The following is a 24,060-nucleotide window of genomic DNA, read 5'->3' as shown; positions in this document are numbered from 1 at the left end:
CCTAAAGGTGAGTGAGCAAAGCGAACGAGCTCCAACCTAAAGGTGAGTGAGCGTAGCGAACAAACTTCAACCAGGACGTGATTGAGCCATGCGAACGAGATAATCTTGAAAATTAAGAAGTTAAACGGGGCAAAGCCCGCGGGTTACAGCTAGTAATAACATAAAATCCTACTTCCTACTAATATCATAGACTAACCAGTATGTTTTATCTATGCTAATATTATAAATGAGAAAGTTTGGATGTTTGTGACAAGTGAACGCGAAAAATACTGATCGGATTGGGCTGAAATTTGGCATGATGATAGCTCACATTCCCGATTAACATATAGGCATATTCTTATTTCAAAAATCCTTTCGGGCTCCGCCCCAGTGGCTCTGGAGTTTCCCACGTTAACCTTATGAGAAATGGAATTATTGAATCTTAACAGCTGTTTCAATTAAACAAGTTGGTTCTGTTCTATGATGTTCAATGGCATTAAAGTTACAAGGATTACCAACAGGGTGCAGCACTATTATTTCTTTTACATTTATGACAACAGCTAATTTGCAACCAAAAGGTGAGTGAGAGTAGCGAACGAACTTCAACCTAGAGGCGAGTTAGCGTAGCGAACGAGCTAACCTGAAGGCAAGTGAGTGCAGCGAACGAGCTCCAACCTAAAGGTGAGTGAGCGTAGCGAACGAGCTCCAACCTAAAGGTGAGTGAGCGTAGCGAACAAACTTCAACCAGGACGTGATTGAGCCATGCGAACGAGATAATCTTGAAAATTAAGAAGTTAAACGGGACAAAGCCCACGGGTTACAGCTATTTGAATATAAATATATCTTCTCTAGCTGCATTACGTCTAAGTACTGAAACAGTGGTGCAGCTGAGTCAAATTTCTTTACACCACAAATAGTTTTTAATGTAAGTTTTTGCATTATTACAATTGGTTTAAGTATTGTTGAAAACGTCCCTCCCCAATGAATTAAACCATACTTAAGAGTAGATTCAAACCAGGATAAATATAGCGTTCTAAGAAGTTTAGGAGTAATAAACTGTCTCAAATGAAAGAAATTATAGTTAATTTTTCTACGTTTTTTACATAGTTGATTAACATGTGTATGCCATTTTAAATCTGAATCTATATGAAGGCCAAGATACTTGACCGAATCAACAAAATTAATTTTTGTACAGCAACAATCACGAAAACAAGTAACTAAATGACAACGTAGATCGATCTCTTCTTTCAACGACTCTGTCAAATGAGGTTTGTAAGTAAATATCATTGCATTGATTTAGAAGTATTGACGATTAATTTGTTTCTTATCACCCAATTTGATATTACGTCCAAATCATTATTAATTTTCATCCTCAGTAAATCATAATTGTTAGCACTGCATACTAAAGATGTATCATCAGCAAAAGCATATATCTTCGATTTTAAATCCATTGATAACATGTCATTAATATAAATTGTGAATAAAATTGGTCCAAGCACTCCCCCTTAAGGGACGCCAAGCCTTTGAGAACATACATCTGAGTAAACGTTTTTTATTTTAACCATCCGTTTTCTTTCATTAAAAAGTCTCAAACCACTTAAAACTATTTCCCTGAATTCCATATAACTTTAGTTTATGTAATAATATGTCTTGATTAACTAAGTGAAATGCCTTAGTAAAGTCAAGATAAACTCCTATTGTTGGTTTACGCTCATCAACATGATTAACTATCTCGCTTATGTCTTTCAACTGCTAGGTCAGTATTTTTACCTTTCATGAACCCAAATTGATTATTTGAAAATAAATTGTTATCTGAAAAATATTTAACTAATTGGCTTTTCACACAAGTTTCTAACAGCTTAGCAAAGGTATTTAAAAGTGAAATCGGTCGGTAATTATTCATTTGCAATGGATCAGCTGCCTTATATACTGGAACAATGAGTGCTGTTTTTAGACTAGAAGGAAAGTAACCTAGCTTTATACATAAATTAAAAATGTGACGTAATATTGGGACAAAAATCTTAACATTTTCTTTTATAGTATTTATGGAAATACCATCAAAGCCAACAGACTGTTTATTTGGTTTGCTTAAGATTAAACTTTCTAATTCTACCTCAGTAATTTCAGATAAACGTAACCTTGAGCTGCACGCTAGACCGATATCCGGCATGGCGGGGAATCCCGGCCCATACAATTCTCTAATCAGCTTATCCGGCATACCAGTAAAATAGTTATTGAATGAGTCAGCAACTATTTTTTCATTACCCTCAACCTGTACAATTTTATCATCTATATTAATCGATGTTAGTTCATTTTTTGACTTTCTCATAATAGATTTGCATATATTCCAATAAGACTTTGATGCAGCCCTTTACTGCTTCAATTTTAGATGAGTAATAATTAATTTTTTCCCGTCTTTTCAAATTAGAACATTCTCTAGAGAGTTCTTTATATCTATTAAACAAATGTATGTCATAGTGCTTTTTCAATCGAGAGTGAAGTCTGTTTTTTCATTTATCTTTTTAATTAGTGTGTCCGATATCCATGGAGTTCGATGCCTATTTTTACTGTTAATAGGCCTTAAAAAACTTGATTGCTCAATACATTTATTATAAATATCGTAAAAAACTGTTAGAGATTTATCAACATCCTCATAATCAAACACTGGCATCCAGCTCACTTCAGCCAACCTTCTTTTTAAAATTGAATGATCTACAGCCTTGACAAACTCCTCTTTCAAAGCACTATCACAACTTGTTACGCAATTTACATTAACTCCAGCATGATCAGTAAAGTCATAGTTTTCTAAATTACTATGAAAAATTAAATTAGTCTTACTTCTGATAAATACATGGTCTAAACACTTTACCCAATTTTCTCTCCCCCAAGTTGGCTCATTTATAAACGACTCAAAACCAAATGAGTTCATTATACTTAAATAATCAATGACACTGTTATTTTGTTCTAAAATGCATAAATTTATATCTCCTAACGTAATAGCTGTGTTTTTACAATTACTCAAAATACGTTGCAAATCATTGCGGAAAAAATAAAAATCATATTTATAGTTTCTATACAAAGCTATTAAGTCAATTTCAAAAGGTTTATCATTTATGGTAAAAACTAATGTCAGTTTAATTAATTCAACTTCACGTGACTGAAAGCGTTCATAATTTAAAGTTAAATGATTAGAAATATAAATTACCACTCCACCAGTCTATGTGTATAAGTTGAGACACGTTTGTAGAAAACACTAAAAAGGCAATCTTCTAAACAATTTTAAAATATTTACAACTTTAATTATATAGAAATGTTCATAACACAGTAAGTAATTCCATTAGTTGCATAAGCTTTTACGTGAGTCTTTTTAATTAATTGAAAATTAAGTCTGTAATAACTCTTAAAATAGCTCCTGTAATACCGGTACTTGATAATTGCTTGATTTCTAGCAACGAGTACACAAGTTAAAAATTCAACAATGCATTAACATAACAAGCTCTCTTTCACGCTGCAAGACTAGTAAACGGCAGAAGTAAGGCAGAACGGCAGAACTGCGGTATTGGTTTACCATACACGCCTGCAACGATGCGCTGCAAACCGCGCGACGAGTAGCTAAATGAACCGTAGAGTAAGTGAGCCTTCTAATATTTGTAGAGGGTTCACTTACTCTACAGATCATTGTGCCAATGAACTGTAGAGTAAGTGAGCCGTCTTCTATTTGTGTAATAGTTATAATGAAATAGGCTCGTATAGTATACGAGCCTACTCCTGTAATTTATTTAAATTCAGTATTTTGGCTCGTATACTATACGAGCTTATTCCTGAATTATTCAAGAATTCATACGCTTGGCTCATAGGCACTATGATCTGTAGAGTAAGTGAACCCTCTTAATTTATTTGATATTTTTGATCGGCTCGTATAGTATACGAGCCTGTAGTGCAAGTGAACCTTCAATATTATTTACGAAGCTCGTATAGACTATGATTTGTAGAGTAAGTGAGCCATGTGTTTTAAGAATTACATATTTGGAGGCTCATTGTGTCAATGATTCGTAGAGTAAGTGAACCCTAACCGCTAAAATTGCCTACCATGCACTCATAGAATCACACCTCCGCTTTGGAATAGTTGCCTGGGGCGCAGCAAGTACAGACCTTTTCCAATCAATTTTCATATTACAAAAGGAAGCAATAAGAACCCTAAATAATACCCACTATCAAGAACATTGCAAACCATTTTTTATAAAAAACAAAATTCTCACATTAACATCCTTATACTTGATTGAAGTGATAACCCAAACAATGAAACTGAATCCCACTAAACGATCAGAAACTCATAACTACAACACCAGGAAAAAAACCGATCTGAACCTACCGCAACACAGATTAGAAAAAACAGCAAAAACCCCAACATATAGAGGGATGAAACTTTACAACTTATTACCACATCGGCTAAAAGCTATTACAGACCCGAAAAAATTTGCTAACCAACTGAAAAACTATCTCCTCGAACGACCCTACTACAGTTTAAATGAATTCCTGGATGACCATACTTTTAACAGAAGACAATAAAAAACCAAGATACAACTAAGAAGATAAAGATAAAGAAAAATATGACGCCTCCCCCATTCTTGATGACTGCGGAGGAGAAGAACAGCAGTAAGCAGTAAGCAGTAAGCTTCATAAATGACATGTTTTACCATAATTCTTAAATTTTAGTCAAGCCTCTTGACATGTAGCTTACTCTTAAATAAAAAAATGAAACTTTCAGCAATACTTTACAAAACGTATAAAACCTCACTTTAAAACCAAACATAACCCTCCTCAATCTACATAGCTCACAAAACATCTTTTTCTAGTAAATAAACAAACACCAGTTCATTGTACTGACCAGCTGTTTCATTAACTAAATTGAATCATTTAAAAATTGAAAGCATGCCAGGCGTAGCCCTTTGGAAATCAGCCATCAGCCTGTGGGGCAGAGCCCATAGGAAATTCGTCCATATCAATACTTTTCGGCAAATCTACACACTCTAAGCTTCATTTTGATGTGCCATATGCCTATATTTTTATTTGGCAAATGACCTTAACCGTTTACATAAAATGTGATTGTATCACTTTAATAATATAAAGTTAAAAAAAATGTCAAAAAATTTAGACATGTGATTGACTTTTTATTTATATTGATTTGATTCGTTCCGTTTGTTTACGTTTTTGTTGTTCTTTCTTTCGTAATTCGTAGTCGACGTTTGACGTTGGCGTTGGCCTGTTGGTCATCGTTTTTCGAAGTTTAATTGAATTAAATGAAATCCGATAAACTAAGGAAATGAAAACAACTCGTAGAAACATAATACCAGTCGAATGACCAATATTTCTAAGAATTATTTAAAAAAATTTGCCATGTCCTGAGTTATAACCTCTAAATACATATAAACTTAATTGGACGGACAATTGAATTTTACTAAACAGAAACAAACAGGTCAGTGGAGTACAGTTGTGCTGTTTTGTTGAGTAAGTAGTCAAATTATATAGAATTTTATATTCTTTAAAGATACACTAAAACACAAGTTATTTAAGTTAAAGATTCAGTTTCTTAACTGGTCTACAATCGATGATTGATTAACTTAGTAAACCTTCATTTGATTTTTTCTTATCAGCAAGTTTGGTTAGTTAGGTTAGCTTATGACAGTTTAATTTTAAGTACAACTGAAATAGGCCTAGTTAAAAATAGCGATTAACTTATTAATCAAAAATGGGTACAGTTTCTTAACTGGGCTACGTTAATATTTATTGAAACTATCCAATTGAAAATATTGATTAAAAATCGATATTTTAAAATATATCTATTATAGCCTAAAATTAAACTATCATAACCTAACCTAACCAACCAATCTTGCTGATGGTGAAAAAATTGCATGAAGGTTTACTATCCGAACAATAAGTTAGTTTCAATCAATATTAGTGTAGGCCTAACTTAGCCCAGTTAACCCTCCGAGTGTCCCTTGTTTTGGCCTTAATGTCTGCCTATTTTTTGCTCATTTGCAAGGTTTTATTAAAACGGATCTGAGAAGCTTGAAAACAATGTTAATGTTCTATTTCTAATCCAAGAATATTAAACACACATCTTGTTTCAACAAACTCTATTTCAAAATTAAACCAATGTTTACAAAAACATGTTTACACAAATCATCTGTCAACAAAAGATATTTAAACACAAATAAATCATATGACTAAAAGAAAAGACTTAATACAACATCCCGCCTCAAGATGTCTACATCTTCATGAAGCTCAGTACCGCCTCGGTATCTTGATGGAACTTCCGTAACGGGTAACTGTGCCAGCGCCTGGACGATCACGTGAGTTAGATGGACATTTAAGGACCGTAGATGAACAGTTTGAAAGAATACAATCTTCGCCGTAGTATGGTGCAGGAACTAAGAACTTCCGGTTTCGTCGAATGGTTCTCTTGTCAGTGTCCACAAGGTAGGAACGTGGTTCGTTCAATTTCCTGACTACTTTACCATGTCTACGTAGATCTGTGATCCATACCATGCTTCCAACTTCTAATTCACCTAACCACTCGCTCCATGTCGTTTATCAAATTGCATCTTATATTTCAACTGGTACTTATTCTCTCTCTCAAAAAGGTCTTTATTTTCCACAGGATTTCCAACCAAAGTAGATGGAAGATTGTCTCTTATTTTCCTTCCAAACATAAGTAAGTTCTGGAATCAATGGTTCACTGTGATTAGTTGAGTTCTGAATACACACTGGACACGATTTGAATTTTCTTTCTATTTCTTGAGAAATTCCAGGCCACCACATGGTTCCCAAAGCACGTTTCCTTGTTTTTGTGATTCCCAAGTGTCCACTGTGAAGCCTCTCGAGCATTTCCGCTCGTAGTTCCTGAGGTATTATCATCCGAGTTCCTCGAAGCAATAACCCATCAATACAACTTAACTTGTCATTCACGTTAAAGTATTCTTGAATCTCATTAGGTAAACTTGATTTTCCAGGCCATTTGTCTAAAATTGTTAACTTAAGTTGTGCACATATTGGATCCCTCATTTGTGATTGAAGTCACATTTTCGTCTGTAGTGTTTATACTAATCAGACTGATTTCATGGACGAAGGCCTCCACTTCTTCTGTCAATTCGCCATCTTTATTAGCCGGAATAGGACTTCTCGATAGTAGATCTGCTATGGCAAGGTCTTTTTCTGGGGTCCAGGTCATGCGATAATCGTATCTCATCATACGCATTCGGAATCGCTGTAGCCTCGGTGAGAGCTCGTCTAAATTTTGTCTTTTGAAAATTGAGACAAGCGGTTTGTGGTCGCTCTCAATTGTGTACATTTTACCCATCAAGAAACATTTTAAACGGTCACTTGTCCATGTGCACGCAAGCGCTTCTCTCTCAATGTTACTGTAGTTTTCTTCAGCAGGCGTTAGAGTCCGAGATATATATGCCACAGGCTTCTTGTTTTCTCCTTCAACTTGTAGTAAAACCGCTCCAAGACCTTTTTTTGAAGCATCACAAGAAAGAATCGAGGGCTTTTCCGGATCGTAAACAGTCAAACATGGCTCTGATGATAAAATCTGTTTAACTGTGACAAAAGCTTTTTCCTGAGTTGGTCCCCAAAAGAAATCGTTTTTAGTCTTTAACAAGCTCGTAATTGGCTCTAAAATCTCACTGCAGTTCGGAATACATTTAGCCAGAAAAGTGATCATGCCCATGAATCTTTGGACTTCATTAGCATTACTTGGGGCTGGTAAGTCCACAACTGCTTGTACCTTGCTTGGATCAGGCTTGATTCCTTCCTTAGACAGCACAAACCCCAAAAATGTCACAGTCTTCTTGCAGAACTCAGACTTCTGCTTAATTCAAAGTGATTCCATTAGCTTGCACTCTCTCTAGAACGGCTCTAAGACACTCGTCGTGTTCCTCTTTCGTTCTTCCCCATATCAAACAGTCATCAATGTGCACTAAACAGTTCTTTGCCCCTTCTAAAGCTTTTGACATACGGCGCTGAAACTCTTCATGAGCGGATGTAATTCCAAAAGGTAACTTACAGAATTTATACCTCCCGAAAGGGGTGATAAATGATAAATGTTGTGTAATCTTGTGACTCCTCTGCAAGGTTCAGTTGCCAGAAACCGGAATTCGCATCGATCTTGCTGAAGTACTTGGCTCCCGCGATCTCGAACAATGAAAGTCCAATCTTTGGAATAGGATAAAACCGACGTTTCACACTGTTGTTGAGTTTGGATAGGTCCACGCAGATCGTAACCCCACCTCTCTTTTTTGCGCAAACTACCATTGGTGCGCACCAATCAGTCGCGTTTTCAACTGGGACAATCATTCCTTTCTCAAGCATAACGTCTAACTTCTCTTTCACCTTGCTTTTTAAAGGTATTGGTACAACCTGGAGGTAGATATAGCATAAGGAACTGCATTCTCCTTCTTTTCTATCTTGTACTCTCCTTTCATATTTCCCAATCCTTGAAATAAATTAGGGTACTTAGTAACCCAGTCAATATCTGATGAATCTACAGAAAAGATCCTCTTCACCAGGTTCGGCTCTTCACAGGAACGTCTGCTAAGAAGTGGAACAGTGATCTCCTCAGAAATATACGCATGATCATAAACCGATACACCCTTATGTTCAAGCTTCAGCCTTAACCCTCCGAGTGTTATGTGTCGATTTTTCGACACACTTTCGACTCACAATCACTGTTTACAGCAAAGGCTCTATGACTGACAAAATCGGATTGAACTGGATCGAGTTAGGTATCGTTCTTTTCGTTAGATTCTAAGCTTTCTAAAGGTCTGTCTCTAAGCGCTGTATGTTCTCTGAGCCGATCGTAATTGTAGCAGACAGCTGACGTGCATATTTGTAAACAAGTTAGTTAACCTCGGACTGATGACTGATGTGTTTTATTATGTTTATCATTGTTTTAGAGTTAAAAATCAAAAGGAGTGATATACGTTGTTCTGTATGTAATTAGAACAAATAATAAATGTATTTGTAAAAGTACAATTTTAACCAACTTTATTCAACACAAATTAAAAACAAAGTGAAGAAGTAAACATTATAACCAGCTGGTAACAGTTATAAAATAAATAATCAATAAGTAAAGATAGACATTTAGGATGTAACACCTCCCCTTCTTAAGTGAGTTTCATAAATTGAGTCTATCCACGGGTTTATGTGTCCTTTTTGAACGTCTCACTGTAATAGCGGGAGTTGGTGCCACTGGAACATCTGATATGTCGTGATCGTTGGCCTCTGGAACATCTGGTATGTTGTGATCGTTGGCCTCTGGAACATCTGGTATGTTGTGATCATTTGTTATGTGGTTTTCGGTTGGTATGTTGTGATCATTTGTTGCGTGGTTTTCGGTTGGTTCCTCTCTGACTCCTCCAAAATGGACTCCTCCAAAATTTGTTGGTATGAATACTTGATTTTGCTCATTCCTTAATGAAAACTCACACAAGTTTCGCCCTGAACGTCTTATTTGGTCTTGATGACGTCTGATTGTGCCACTGCTTGTGGATATTTCATAATTTCTTGGTCCTTCTTTTCTATTGATCTTTCCAAAACCCCATTTGTTGCAGGTCCCATAGAGGCGGTAAGCAACAGGGTCTTGAGCTTTAAATGATTTTTGCCTGTCAGAATATGATTTTGAGTCAAAATTTTGGTTCATTTTTTGTGACAAATCAAGATACAATAAGTCAAGTCTTGATCGAATTTGACGTCCAATAAAGAGATGTGAAGGAGACTGTCCTGTAGTACTATGTGGAGCTCTTCGATAGGCCATTAAATATCTCTGTAATTTCAACTCAATTGAGCCTTCCTCAAAGTGCATGGCTCTGATAGTATCTTTCAAGTCTTGTACATAGCGTTCTACTTGGCCATTAGTAGCAGGATGGTAAGGTGCTGATCTCTTGTGTCTAATTCCGTTAGATTTAAGAAATTTTTCAAACTCTAACAAAACAAATTGCCTTCCATTGTCTGACACTAATATGTCAGGGATTCCAAAAGAGCAAAAGAATTTCCGCAAAGCCTCAATGGTTTTATGTGAATTTATAGTTGTAAGTGTTACAATCTCTGGCCATTTACTGTAGGCATCCACAATTAGGAGAAAATAATGGCCATAAAATGGTCCTGCAAAATCAACATGAACTCTTTGCATAGGCCTTGAAGGATATTCCCAGTGGTGAACTGGTGCTTTGGGTGCTTCATGTTGTACTCGTTGACATCCCAAACAATTTAAGGTCATATTCTCAATGTCTGCATCAATTTTAGGCCACCAAACATACGAACGAGCTAGTCCCTTCATGCGAACTATACCCACATGAGCCTCATGAAGTTCTTTCAAAATTCTTGGACGAAGTTGTTTGGGAATCACCACACGATTCCCTTTTAATAAGCATCCAAGCTGAATTGACCATTCTTGTTCGTTAGAAGACATCGGGTGATGGATTGGCTCCCCTCTGATTAGTGATTGATAAATATCTCTAAGATCTGGATCAGATTGTGTATTTTTTGCTATTTCTTCAGCTGTGACAGGTAATGTATAGATTTGTTCTATTTCATGAACATCGGCTGAGTCAATAACAGCAGCTTCTTCAACATTTTTAGGTAGTCTGGAAAGTGCATCAGCATTAACATTGTCTTTGGTTGATTTATACTTTATGTCAAATGAAAATGCCTGAAGGAATATAGCATAATGTTGTAGTCTTGTTGCGGCCATAAGTGGTATTCCATTTTTCGGTCCAAATATTGATACCAGGGGTTTGTGGTCTGTAACTAGGGTGAAATGACGTCCATAAAGGTATTGGTAAAAGTGTTTAACTCCAAAATAAATTGCCAGGGCTTCTTTTTGTATGACACTATACTGTTTTTGTGTTTGTGATAGTGTTTTGGAAGCAAATGCAACAGGTCTTTCGTTTCCATCCGGAAACACATGAGAAAAAATTGCCGAAATTCCAGATTGACTAGCATCTGTTGCTAGAATGAGTGGTAAGTGTGGGTCAAAATGGCATAGTACCATTGTTCAGGTTGGTTACGGTAACCAAACCAAATATCTTCCATTGTATATAGTCGATGGTAATAGAGATACGATATTTGGTAGGGAATGGCTGAGATCCATTAAAATAAATTGGTCAGACATACATAACGTTCACGGAGCTGACTTGGATAGAGTTAAACACTCAAATCCCAAAGTACACAATATTTTAATGGAATTTAAATCCATATTTGAACCAAGAGTTGGACGTTTCAAAGGGGGAGAAGCACTTCTTAACTTAAAGCCTGACACTACACCAGTTTTTAAAAAAGCTAGACTACTACCTTATGCTTTGTTACCAAAAGTTAGTGCAGAAATCGACAGACTAGAAAAAGAAGGTATAATTACAAAGGTGAATCAGAGTTCTTGGGCTACTCCAGTTGTACCGATTATGAAGGCAAATGGGAATATCAGACTGTGTGGAGACTACAAAGTAACCCTCAATCCCCATTTGGTAATACCAGAACACAACATGCCCCGCATTGATGATATTTTGGCCAGAATGGGTAATTCGACTAAATTTACAAAGATTGATATATCTGAAGCTTACCTACACATGCCAGTGAAAGAAGAATACAGAGAATTACTCACAATCAATACACATAAAGGTCTATATCGAGTAAATCGTCTACCATTCGGAATTGCAAGTGCACCTGCTATTTGGCAATCAGCAATGGAAAATATTCTACAAGGTATTGATGGTGTTGATGTTTTCTTTGACGATGTCAAAATAACAGCCCACAGTGATGAAGAACATTTGAAAAGACTCCGTGCTGTATTAAATCGGTTCAAAGACAACGATTTACACATTAATGTTTCTAAATCTCAATTCCTTGTACCAGAGATTGACTTTCTTGGTTACCATGTCTCGTCAAAGGGAATAAGTAAAAGTAAACATATTACTGAAGCAATAAGAAACCTGAAGAGACCAAGTAATGTGAAAGAAGTTAGACAAATCCTTGGTTTGATAAGTTACTATCGAAAGTTTATTCCAAACTTAAGTGAAAAGATGCAAGCCATTATTAATCTCACAAGAGCTAATGTACCTTTTAATTGGACTGAAGAATGTGAACATGATTTTCAATTGGTGAAGGAGGAAATGATGTCAGAGAATATACTATGCCATTTTGACCCACACTTACCACTCATTCTAGCAACAGATGCTAGTCAATCTGGAATTTCGGCAATTCTTTCTCATGTGTTTCCGGATGGAAACGAAAGACCTGTTGCATTTGCTTCCAAAACACTATCACAAACACAAAAACAGTACAGTGTCATACAAAAAGAAGCCCTGGCAATTTATTTTGGAGTTAAACACTTTTACCAATACCTTTATGGACGTCATTTCACCCTAGTTACAGACCACAAACCCCTGGTATCTATATTTGGACCGAAAAATGGAATACCACTTATGGCCGCAACAAGACTACAACATTATGCTATATTCCTTCAGGCATTTTCATTTGACATAAAGTATAAATCAACCAAAGACAATGTTAATGCTGATGCACTTTCAAGACTACCTAAAAATGTTGAAGAAGCTGCTGTTATTGACTCAGCCGATGTTTATGAAATAGAACAAATCTACACTTTACCTGTCACAGCTGAAGAAATAGCAAAAAATACACAATCTGATCCAGATCTTAGAGATATTTATCAATCACTAATCAGAGGGGAGCCAATCCATCACCCGATGTCTTCTAACGAACAAGAATGGTCAATTCAGCTTGGATGCTTATTAAAAGGGAATCGTGTCGTGATTCCCAAACAACTTCGTGCAAGAATTTTGAAAGAACTTCATGAGGCTCATGTGGGTATAGTTCGCATGAAGGGACTAGCTCGTTCGTATGTTTGGTGGCCTAAAATTGATGCAGACATTGAGAATATGACCTTAAACTGTTTGGGATGTCAACGAGTACAGCATGAATCACCCAAAGCACCAGTTCACCATTGGGAATATCCTTCAAGGCCTATGCAAAGAATTCATGTTGATTTTGCTGGACCATTTTATGGCCATTATTTTCTCCTAATTGTGGATGCCTACAGTAAATGGCCAGAAATTGTAACACTTACAACCATAAATTCACATAAAACTATTGAGGCTTTGCGTAAATTCTTCGGCTCCTTTGGAATCCCTGACATATTAGTGTCAGACAACGGAAGGCAATTTGTTTCATTAGAGTTTGAAAAATTTCTTAAATCAAATGGAATTAGACACAAGAGATCAGCACCTTACCATCCTGCTACTAATGGTCAAGTAGAACGCTATGTGCAAGACTTGAAAGATACCATCAGAGCCATGCACTTTGAGGAAGGCTCTATCGAAATAAAACTGCAGAGATATTTAATGGCCTATCGAAGAGCTCCACATAGTACTACAGGACAATCTCCTTCACATCTCTTTATTGGACGTCAAATTCGATCAAGACTTGACTTATTGTATCCTGATTTGTCACAAAAAATGAACCAGAAGTTTGACACAGACTGTGACAGGCAAAAGTCCTTTAAAGCTCAAGACCGTGACAGGCAAAAGTCCTTTAAAGCTCAAGACCGTGACAGGCAAAAGTCCTTTAAAGCTCAAGACCCTGTCGCCTACCGCCTCTATGGAACCTGCAACAAATGGGGGTTTGGAAAGATCAACAAAAAAGAAGGACCAAGAAATTATGAAATAACCACAAGCAGTGGCCCAATCAGACGACATCAAGACCAAATTAGACGCTCAGGGAGGGACTTGTGTGAATTTTCATTAAGGAATGAGCAAAATCAAGTATTCATACCAACAAATTTTGGAGAAGTCAGAGAGGAACCAACCGAAAACCACGCAACAAATTATCACAACATTAATCCAGAGGCCAATGATCCCAACATACCAGATGATCCAGAGACCAGTAACAACATGTCAGATGTTCCAGTGGCACCAGAGACCAGTAACAACATGTCAGATGTTCCAGTGGCACCAGAGACCAGTAACAACATGTCAGATGTTCCAGTGGCACCAGCTTCCGCTATGACAGTGAGACGATCAAAACGGACACATAAACCCGTCGATAGACTTAACTTATGAAACTCACTAAGAAGGGGAGGTGTTACATCCTAAATGTCTATCTTTACTTATTTACTTAAATTTATTCTATAACTATTATCAGCTGGTTATAATGTTTACATGTTCACTTTGTTTTTAATATGTGTTGAATAAAGTTGGTTAAAATTGTACCTTGATAAATACATTTATTATTTGTTCTAAATACATACAGAACAATTTGAACAATGGTTTTACCCAATGGAACAAATTCATTTTTGTTGAAATCTCTTAATATTATGTCTGGATTCATTAAAGGTCTGTGTTTTGGAAAAAACTTGGAAAAGTTACTTTTTGACATCAAAGATACCCCTGCTCCTGTATCTAGTTCAAACGGAATAGTTTTCCCATTTATTTTTATGTTTAACATAATTTTCCTAAATTTATCTTCTGAAATGTTGTTATAAATGAATGATATCTCTAGTCTTTCCATATACATTTCCCATGTTTCATATCTTTCATTAAAGGGTCCAATCAATGCTGAGTTAATCATTTGAATGTTTTGAGAGGTATTTGAATCACTTGTACTCACCTCCATCGTCGCCAAATTGTTCTGTATGTAATTAGAACAAATAATAAATGTATTTGTAAAAGTACAATTTTAACCAACTTTATTCAACACAAATTAAAAACAAAGTGAAGAAGTAAACATTATAACCAGCTGGTAACAGTTATAAAATAAATAATCAATAAGTAAAGATAGACATTTAGGATGTAACATACGTGGTGCATTATAAGAAGATTTAAGTGATTTTGAAGGGCTGGTTGATGATCCTGAAGAAGTAGGTAGTGATATTGATGTAAATTATCAGCCAGATTCCTAGCTATGGTTAGGCTATGCATTCTTAGCTAAACGCTATGTACCGAAATCTGTTTTTTGCCCATAACTTATTTATTTGCAGATCTACTTCCTTATATGATTATATATTTGTAATCCTCATAAAATTTAGAACAAAGTGGCTATTTTCAAATATTTATGGGCCTATAATTTATACAACTTCATTGAGCGCAAACTTTTTTTTTTTTGAAAATTTTCCAAAAAATATTTTTTACCTAAAAATTTTTTTTGTACCTAACAAATGTGCCTTATGTTTTATGTAGGCTAGGTATAATATTGAAGCCCATGATTTTCCAAACAAAATGGTATATAGAACAGTATAATTAACATTGTTTTTAAGCTTCTCAGATCCGTTTTAATAAAACCTTGCAAATGTGCAAAAAATAAGCAAACATTAAGGCCAAAACTAGGGACCCTCGGAGGGTTAAAGTTCCCAAAATATTGATTTGTTCTTTCTTCTTTGCACTGAACACAGGGGATTTGCACTTTCCTAGAGGCAGAGTCTTAATAAAATCACCAAGAACTCGTACTGGAATCATGGTTACATCAGCAGCTGTGTCAAGTTTAAATTTTATAAGCCCTAACACTTGGTTTCCACAGCTTGCTTTTACCTCCTGGGCCCAGGCTCGGTCATTGTTTTCTATATTCCCGATGAAAATCTCAGGAACCTGTAGATCTCCACAGTCTGAAACTTGCTGTTCGATTTCTTTAACGACGTTTTTGTTTTTTCTCATCCACTTTTCGCGGGAGGGACAGCATCGAAAAAAACGTCCAATCTCGGAACATTTGTCACATTTGGCTTTCCTAGCAGGACATTCGGCCAGTGATCCGTGCCAATTATAACCATATTTCCTACACTTCTTTGTATTTTCTGCATCCTCAATGTATTTCTGGTCACAAATTCCTTCAGTCCGATTCGGTTTACCGACTTGAAATGACGTTTTATTTACCCAAAAACCATTAGTATTGGCGAGTTCACGTTTTTGGCGTTCTAGCTCCTCATGTTGGCGCAAGGTATTAATTGCTTTCTCCAGAGTCAATTGAGAGTCCAGCTGGAGTCTATCACTTAGAGTCTCATCTTTCATACCAATAATGAGGACGAGAAGCATCATCTCATCGTTTAGTTCACCCCATGCACACGTTTTCGCAAGGCCATGCAAATCTGTTATACATTTTTCAGATGAATCACTCCCTTGCTTGTGTCTCAAAAATTTTGATCTCTCATAAATTATATTCCGTCTTGGCACAAAGTATTCATCAAAGGCCTGAAGAGCCTCGTCATAAGTATTAGGTTTTGGTGAAAACGAATCGAAAATATCTTCACTTCTACTACCCATTGTAAACAAAAGTACATCGATTTGCCGAGCGTCGGAAGTGCTATCCAGACCGCAACCCCGTCTGTACCTTTGAAAGCGATTCCTCCAGGAATGCCACTCATTCGGAGTAAAAGAGAACGTTTCCGGAGTTGGTAACGTGATATTGACCATCGGAGTAGGAGTACACATAACTGCATTATTTTCTTGGTTCGTATGCCCCAATGCAAAACCTCGTGACTCATCTTTAGTCTTTCTAGAGTCCCTTTCTGAAACGTAGTTGAGTTCACTTTGGGCGTCGTCCTCGCCGTTGTCCTCATACCTTTGCCTCCGAGTATTTAGTTTTTTTCTGCCCTTACTTGACATTATGTGTGGTTTTAGACTTTCAGTTCGATAAAAATCCACTAAGCTGCCACCATGTTCTATTTCTAATCCAAGAATATTAAACACACATCTTGTTTCAACAAACTCTATTTCAAAACTGAACCAATGTTTACAAAAACATGTTTACACAAATCATCTGTCAACAAAAGATATATTTAAACACAAATAAATCATATGACTAAAAGAAAAGACTTAATACAACAGTTAATTATACTGTTCTATATACCATTTTGTTTGGAAAATCATGGGCTTCAATAATATACATAAAACATAAGAAAAATTTTTTAGGTAAAAAAAATAGTTTGGACAATTAAAAAAAAAAAATAATAAGTTCGCGCTCAATGAAATTGTATAAATTAAGTATAGGCCTATAAATATTTGAAAATAGCCACTTTGTTCTAAATTTTATGAGGATTACAAATATATAATAATATAAGAAAGTAGATTTGCAAATAAATAAGTTATAATAAGTTATATTATGTATGTGTCAGTGAATGTGATAACTTGAGTAATTGTCCGATTTTGATGAAATATGGTTTATAGATGTAAGGTGGGATAAACTTGAATGAGTTGGCGAACCAGCATGATCAGACCATGGGACCGGGGTTTTATGGGGTAAAAATTGGTTTTTCTCATTTTTGCCCCTCAAAACACAAAGCGCTAAACACAAGAAGCTCCAGGGTCTAGATATCGCCAATAGTGAAAGGCGTGAGGACCACCTGCAACCATTAGGTGCACAAGGGATTTCCTGCCTTTAGGATCTCCCTTGATAAGTGGAGAAGGAAATGATTGCAGTGTAGACATTAAACCGGCGTTTTACAGGGGTTTTATGGGGTAAAAAAATGGTTTTATTATTTTTCACATTACTTCAGGCTAGACCTAGGGGTTACGGCATTATCACTTAGATAAAATCCATTGGTGATTTGGTGGGATTTGAACCCGGGACCCTAGGAACCGGAGTCCCGTGCTCTAACCACTAGACCAGCTCACTCCCCCGCATCTAAAAGACAATAACAGTGATAAATACTTAATAGCATTAGCGGTTCCAAGGGGGGGGGGGCTATAGCCTCACCATAGGACACAGTTCTAGACCTTAAAAATGGCTTTAAAAGTTACCAAACATCTAATTTTCTGGGCGAGAACCCCTGAAAACCCTCCTGGTGTGAACACCTCTGGTAGCCCCACCCTTGACTGGTCCTAGAACCGCCACTGATTAATAACTTTAAAGTCACAAACCCTGGGTTGGTCCTCCAGACCATAGCCTTCTGGTCCTGTACTCTGCGTTTGGTTTGTCCCACATAGATTGGGATTGGGACACTGTTTTCAGATGTTTTTCCGCTCCCTTCCTTGCTATTGTGTCAGCTTTTTTATTCCCTGAGTGCCCAGACTATCTTTACTTGGCAAGACCAAAGCCTTGAGGGCGTTATTGCATCCCTTTACTGTGTGTGTGTGTGATTCTGTCATGCATTACACAAACGTCTTAATAATCGCTTGGCTGACCGTGAGGGTCAGTATTGTCCCTTTGCTTGGCTTCATCTCTAGAGGAGTTTTAGCACAGCATTCAATCGCCTGGACCTCTGACTGGAAGATAGTTGCTATGCTTCCCAAGGCTTGAAAAATGTTAGTTTAACTACCATACACCATGCCTGTTGCGAAATTATATTGAGGATTGAGGTTTTTCTTGTCCAGTTAAAATTTTTAGTGTGGAAGCGTGTATATAAATTTAGTTGAGTAAAGTTTAGTAGTTTAGGCTAGTTTCAAGTTTCTTGGTAAGTAAATATGAGTTAAGAATTGTTTTAGTTTTACGAATTGAATTTAGTTTACTTGGAAATGAAGTTAGTATTTGACGATTCATAGTTTTCAGAAGGGTGATAAGACTTGTGCTCTTTGTTGTTCCTTAGCCCCAAACCAGTAGTTTGGCTAGAAGCTTCAATGTTTCTGTGCGGCGAAACAGTAGTTTGGCTTGTATCTTCAATGTTTTTGTGCTGCGACACATTAGTTTGCTTGGATCTTCAATGTTTTTGGGCTGTTACACATTAGTATGACTTGGAGCTCCAATGCTTTTGGGCTGCGACACATTAGTTTGGCTTGGAGCTTCAATGTTTTTGTAATGCGACACAGTAGTTTGGCTTGGAGCTTCAATGTTTTTGTGCTGCGACACATTAGTTTGGCTTGGATCTTCAATGTTTTTGCGCTGCGACACAGTAGTTTGGCTTGGAGCTTCAATGTTTTTGGGCTGCGACACAGTAGTTTGGCTTAGAGCTTCAATATTTTTGTGCTGTGACACAGTAGTTGGCCATTTCAAAATATTACCATTGAAAGAAGGAAGAGACAGTTAAGGTAATTTCATTGACGTAGATGCAGGTAAAAGAAAGTTAAGTGGACTCACCTGAATTGAATCAGTTTGACAATCACTGTTCAGTTCCTTTCTGAAGAGTTTCCTTCTCTGAAAACGCGATGTTCACCTTAAGAGTCCTTGGAGGCTAGTGGCCATCTTGGATAATTTCCAACAACTGCTGAAGAGTTGATTTTCATCCAAAAATATTTTTTCAAACACTTAAGTGATTATAACTTAAATATCTAATATACTGTGAGATTAGAAATTGTCTTTGTGGCTTTGAATTGTTTTCCAAGGGAGTCCATGGAAGCCAACGGCCATCTTGGATTTTTCCGCTATAAGAGCAATGTTAATTTTGTTAATTTCAAACAGCCACTGAAGAGTTATTTACCATCTCAAATTATTTTTTCAAATACCAAAGTGATTGTAATTTAAATATCTAGTATACTGTGGGATTAGAAGTTTTCTTTATAGTTTTTTTTTTTTTTATTCTTTTATGAGTTAGAATGTCTAGGCTCCAAGGACTCTTAAGTTTCTCGCTGATTTCATAGAAGTCTAGCATCAGGAAAATGTTGTGTTCAGTTACCTTTTTGTTTTCATCTTTATCTTTAATCGGCAAATCATGTAGGTCCATTATTGATTTCGTCATTTCCTCAACTCGTCTCGGGTAAGTTGAAAGTACATTTATGGTCGTCACTAGTCTCTTTGAAGAAACGGTAGTCTCATCGGCAGCTATCAAGTCGTTGGCTTCGGCGATTGCACTCTTCAATCTTTTGCTTGCCTCGATGTAGTTCTTTCATAGCCGCTGAGAAGACATTTCTGAGATTGTACTATACCCTCGGGGATCTCCAACCACGGAAAAAAGTCCATCAATGCTCTGCTACCAATTGTCACGGAGTTATAAGTTTGTTCTAATTTAAGTAAATATATAAATGTGGAAGCGTGAAAGAAGTTTTATTTTTGACAATAATTAAAGTATTTCAGTTTCAGTTAACATTATCCTTTTGCTAATAATTAATTCAACTAGTCCAACTCACATTATTTTCTTTTTATAATCACAACATATGGTATTGATAACATATGTTAAAAACAGTATTTTTGGAACTGTTATGGCTTTGCCACAACGCCTTTGGTAGAGAAACTCAAAATTGTACTCTTTAGTCATCAAATCTGGGGCTGTTAGTTTCTTTAACACTTTTCAATGAAATGGTGACCATTCAAAGTAGGTATTTTAAGCCAAGTATGAATGGAGATGAGTGTAGGATGAGTGGCCCAATCTTGTAGTTTTGTTAGTTAGTTGGCTGACATTTTATTCCTTAGACACAGCTGTTCATTAATAGCCCATAGCTAATGGCAACTAAGGACCTACAGTTTATAGTGGAATCCGAACCACATGTTTGCCTTGTTAGTAACGAATTGGTCTAATTATCAGGATAGTACTTTGGATAGTCGTAGTACTCACTAGTGCGGACGTTCATCCACACCAGTGATATTGTATCCACAGTGCATGCCTATAAATATTTCATATCCATGCTCAGTAACCCCATAAATGGTGTAACTAATAAGTTGTGATTGCAACATTAGCTTTTAAAAAAGGTAAAAAATTTGATCCAAGCCTTTTTTTTTAAGCTTAATACAACTTCATTAGCTAATTTGTTTTGGCGTTTGCCTTCAGAACCTTTCAAATTAGGCCTAATTTCTTGAGTAAAGTAGTTTATCTTAAACAAACAATTTGTTTCCAGGTACTAAGTGATGGAGTACCTTCCGAGACTACCAGTGGACCAAATAATGTCATATTTGGAAGTTCCTGATCTGCTGGCTTGTTCTCTGGTGAATTCAGGCTGGAGAGCTGTCATAAATGATGATAGACTGTGGAAAAAGGTTTGCTACAAACAAAGCAACAAACCTACCATTGAATATGTTCAGGCTGTAACCCCCAGGATATCTCCTGAGTTTGAAGAACCAGAGTCGTATCACAAACGCCTCGAACCTTTGTGTCATTGGAGGGTGGTTTATATGAAACTGCAACATGTGAATTGGAACTGGCGCAGAGCTAAGCATGAAACATACAGTGTTACTGATCTTGCTTACAATCACTTTGACCTTAAAATTGAAAATGATCTTTTAGTTGCGAACGTGAACGACAATCAGTGTGAAGTTTGGAACATCAGAGGAATTCCTCGAAAACAAGAAACGGTTATTTGTGCTTTGAAAAACACCAGGTGTAAGTGTATGATTCACTTGTGTGGAGATAGGCTAGTCATTGTTCAGGACACTTTGCTCCAAATTTACCATAGGGTAGAAAAGAGGTTTAGTTGCCGTTATAGAAGATTATTTAACCAACCAGAATCAGATTCAGAAACCATCCCAGGATCTTTGACTGTTGATGAGTGGTACAATGAAACTGTAAAACGACGACCAACTCATCTTCAGGCGTTTAATGTCAGTAAGTACTTCATAGGCTTGGCTCTAAATGGAACATTTGAAAACGCTTCATTTCACGTTTGGGACTCATCTGTAGGAGTAAAACTGAAGGAAGAAGTGGTAAAAAACATTTCTGTGGATGTTAAAGAACCGATACACAATGTGAAATTTTGTCCACCTAAGACAGAACAAGGAAAAATTCTTGTTTGTGTTCAACATGTGAGACAAAGTGGTAATTTTGGTGATGATATTTATTTCTCTGTTCTATACATTTATGATTTACTCACATTAACTTTTAGAAAATTGAGGGTTCTTAGACCTCACGTTCCTTGGATTTATTATGAAGATAATTTAATCTTGACAATTGGTTATAGCCAAGCTAAATTGAGCATTTACAATTCTACCAGTGGGGAAAGACTTGCTTCAAAAAGATATGAAGGAATCATAAATCCTGAGAGTGTCCAAGTCCACGGAAATCATATTGGCTTTACTACCGGAGGTGACCTAGTTGTCTTAAGTATTAAGGATTTTGGCCTTGAATTTACCACTGGTATTGTCAAGTTTTCCTCAAACCTTTTTGGGTTTGACTTTGTGTTTCTTGATTGGGATTTGGTCCTCATATCCCGTTGGGATAAAGTCAATAAGATAGAAGTATGGAGTGTGAAAGAAAAATGTTTCCTTAGTACATTACATGCTAGTGGCCTAATGTTCCCTTGTAACAACTCAGCCAAGTTTTTTGTTTGGAATGAAATGATAACAACTATATACATGCTACAATTTTGGTAAATTCAATTGTAAATTTTGGAAAAGTAAAACTTGTTTGGAAAATATTTTTAAGTTTTGTCAATACTGTTCAAGATATAAAAAAAAAACATATAAGAAAATTAAATAAAATCATTAAAAAATTAGTTATTGTAAATAACTACAGGGTTCCCTAGTCTGTTTCAAATAATAACTGTTAAATTGTCTTCCACTGTATGTATAAATAGGTTGGTTCTATTTATCAAGATGTTAATTTGGTTTATGTGCGGTTTTGTTTACTTTGTGTATATTAAAAGTGATGTATTGCTTACAGTACTGTTCTTAACCTTACCAGTAACTATTTATTTTTTGCAGTGTTACGATTATCGGGAGATTATGCTGGTGTTTTAAAGTTAGCCTTTGAACAAGATTTGATCAGTTTTTCTTCTTTTACCCAAAAAAGTCAACTACAATGTTTCTTTTATAGCAGGCATAGTACAGATGATAACATAGTCTACAGGTACTGTACATGATTGTCTAAAGCAGTGGTCAAGTAATATTTGTTTGTTTTATCTCCCTTAATAAAGTACCTGAATATTTATAGTAATCATCCACCAACCAATAAAGCCATAGATAAACCAACACGCTCACCGGTTTGATACTGAAGGATCAGTTATAGGTGAGATTACAACTCTGCTAACCAAGCTAAATACATTCATAGCAACTTACCTTCAGTGATTTTTCTTTTGATTTTTTTCTTAGGGAGAGCAGGTAGATAAATGTTCTTTTACGCTCACAGGTGGCCAGCCTGTAGTCTTATCAGACTACTCACTAAACAAGCCCCTCTACGCTGTTGGACACAGACCTGGGATTGTTTGTCACATTACTGTACTTCAGGTGAGGTTAACGTGTGACCTAAGGCCGTAAGGGTTCGTGCGTGCCATTTCTGGCATTTAATTCCTTTATGACCTAGACCGCAACCCAGTCAAGGTCAAACTTCTTGGCGTTTAGAAAACCCTAGATCAAATGTGACACACATGACCAATTGCCCTCACCCTCTGTCCATCGGGATGACCATGTCCACCGACAACTGTCCTACATGTTGTACTTTCCCAATGCAGGCAGTGTAAACAAGTGTGTAATATTTGCCAGGGCAAGGGTCGGCCCTGCCTCTGTTTGCCTTGTACGGTGGTCGTTTGTGGCAGTGCAGAGCCTGACCTCTGCATCCATGTCGCACTTCCTGACTAGGGCCCGAAGGGGCTTCTGACGACACAACAAAGAGATACCATCGGCAGTGCGAAGCAAAAATCAGCCCTTCTGTAAAAGGGCACTTCCAAGACTTAATAGTGCGCGCTGGTCTAAAAACAAGAAGGATAATCACCGGAAACAGGGTGATTATCAATCGTTTAAATATAGAATAAATAGGTACCTATGTTTATACAGAGTGAGTCTCTACTAAGTGTATTAAATATTACCAATTATTCTACTCACTACAGTATAAGGAACAAAAATGTACATAAACCCTGGTCTGACCTTAACGGTTTAGCTGTTATCATAGCTTTTTACCGTTAATTTGACATTAAAAACAAACTCGTATTAATGACAGTTGCCTACCTTTATCTCATTTCTCACAGCTAAAAAGTATCAAATTAATGGTAATGCAATAAAAAGGATAATGGTCAATGTTAAAAGTCATTATGGTTCGGCGGGATATAAAAGTCAACCGTCTGGCATATTTTTAGCGTTTTTAGAATCAAACCCAAAACTAGCAAATAAACTCATTGTTATACTGTGACCATTCATTTTCTGCTGAAGCATGTGTAACATTTGTAACCAAACAGCATGTGGATGAGAGCAATCCAAAGATGTTTATTTGTTATTTGAAAGAACGTTAAA

The 24,060-nt window shown here is 36.5% G+C and overlaps 2 protein-coding genes across 3 annotated transcripts; both read left to right on the top strand.

Annotated features, from left to right (window-relative positions):
* The first annotated feature begins 5,249 nt into the window (after window positions 1-5,249).
* LOC129002368 (uncharacterized) lies at window positions 5,250-22,477 on the top strand. 2 transcript variants are annotated; one of them, XM_054430112.1, is made up of 2 exons: window positions 5,250-5,455; window positions 20,742-22,477. In XM_054430112.1, the coding sequence occupies exon 2, from the start codon at window positions 20,752-20,754 to the stop codon at window positions 22,207-22,209; it is 1,458 nt and encodes a 485-aa protein (XP_054286087.1). In that variant the 5' UTR covers window positions 5,250-5,455; window positions 20,742-20,751; the 3' UTR covers window positions 22,210-22,477. The 2 variants fall into 2 exon arrangements, with proteins under 2 accessions (XP_054286087.1, XP_054286086.1); XM_054430111.1 differs by having other exon boundaries at window positions 5,250-5,487.
* LOC129003678 (uncharacterized protein K02A2.6-like) lies at window positions 12,459-14,111 on the top strand. Its single transcript, XM_054431977.1, has one exon. It carries the CDS (start codon window positions 12,459-12,461, stop codon window positions 14,109-14,111), a length of 1,653 nt encoding a protein of 550 aa, XP_054287952.1.
* Window positions 22,478-24,060: the final 1,583 nt, after the last annotated feature.

The sequence above is a fragment of the Macrosteles quadrilineatus genome, unplaced genomic scaffold, assembly GCF_028750875.1.
Source record: "Macrosteles quadrilineatus isolate MER2022 unplaced genomic scaffold, UCM_ALF_1.0 Scaffold_9__3_contigs__length_116548681, whole genome shotgun sequence".
NCBI lineage: Eukaryota > Metazoa > Arthropoda > Insecta > Hemiptera > Cicadellidae > Macrosteles > Macrosteles quadrilineatus.
This window is presented reverse-complemented; position numbering and strand designations above follow the sequence as displayed.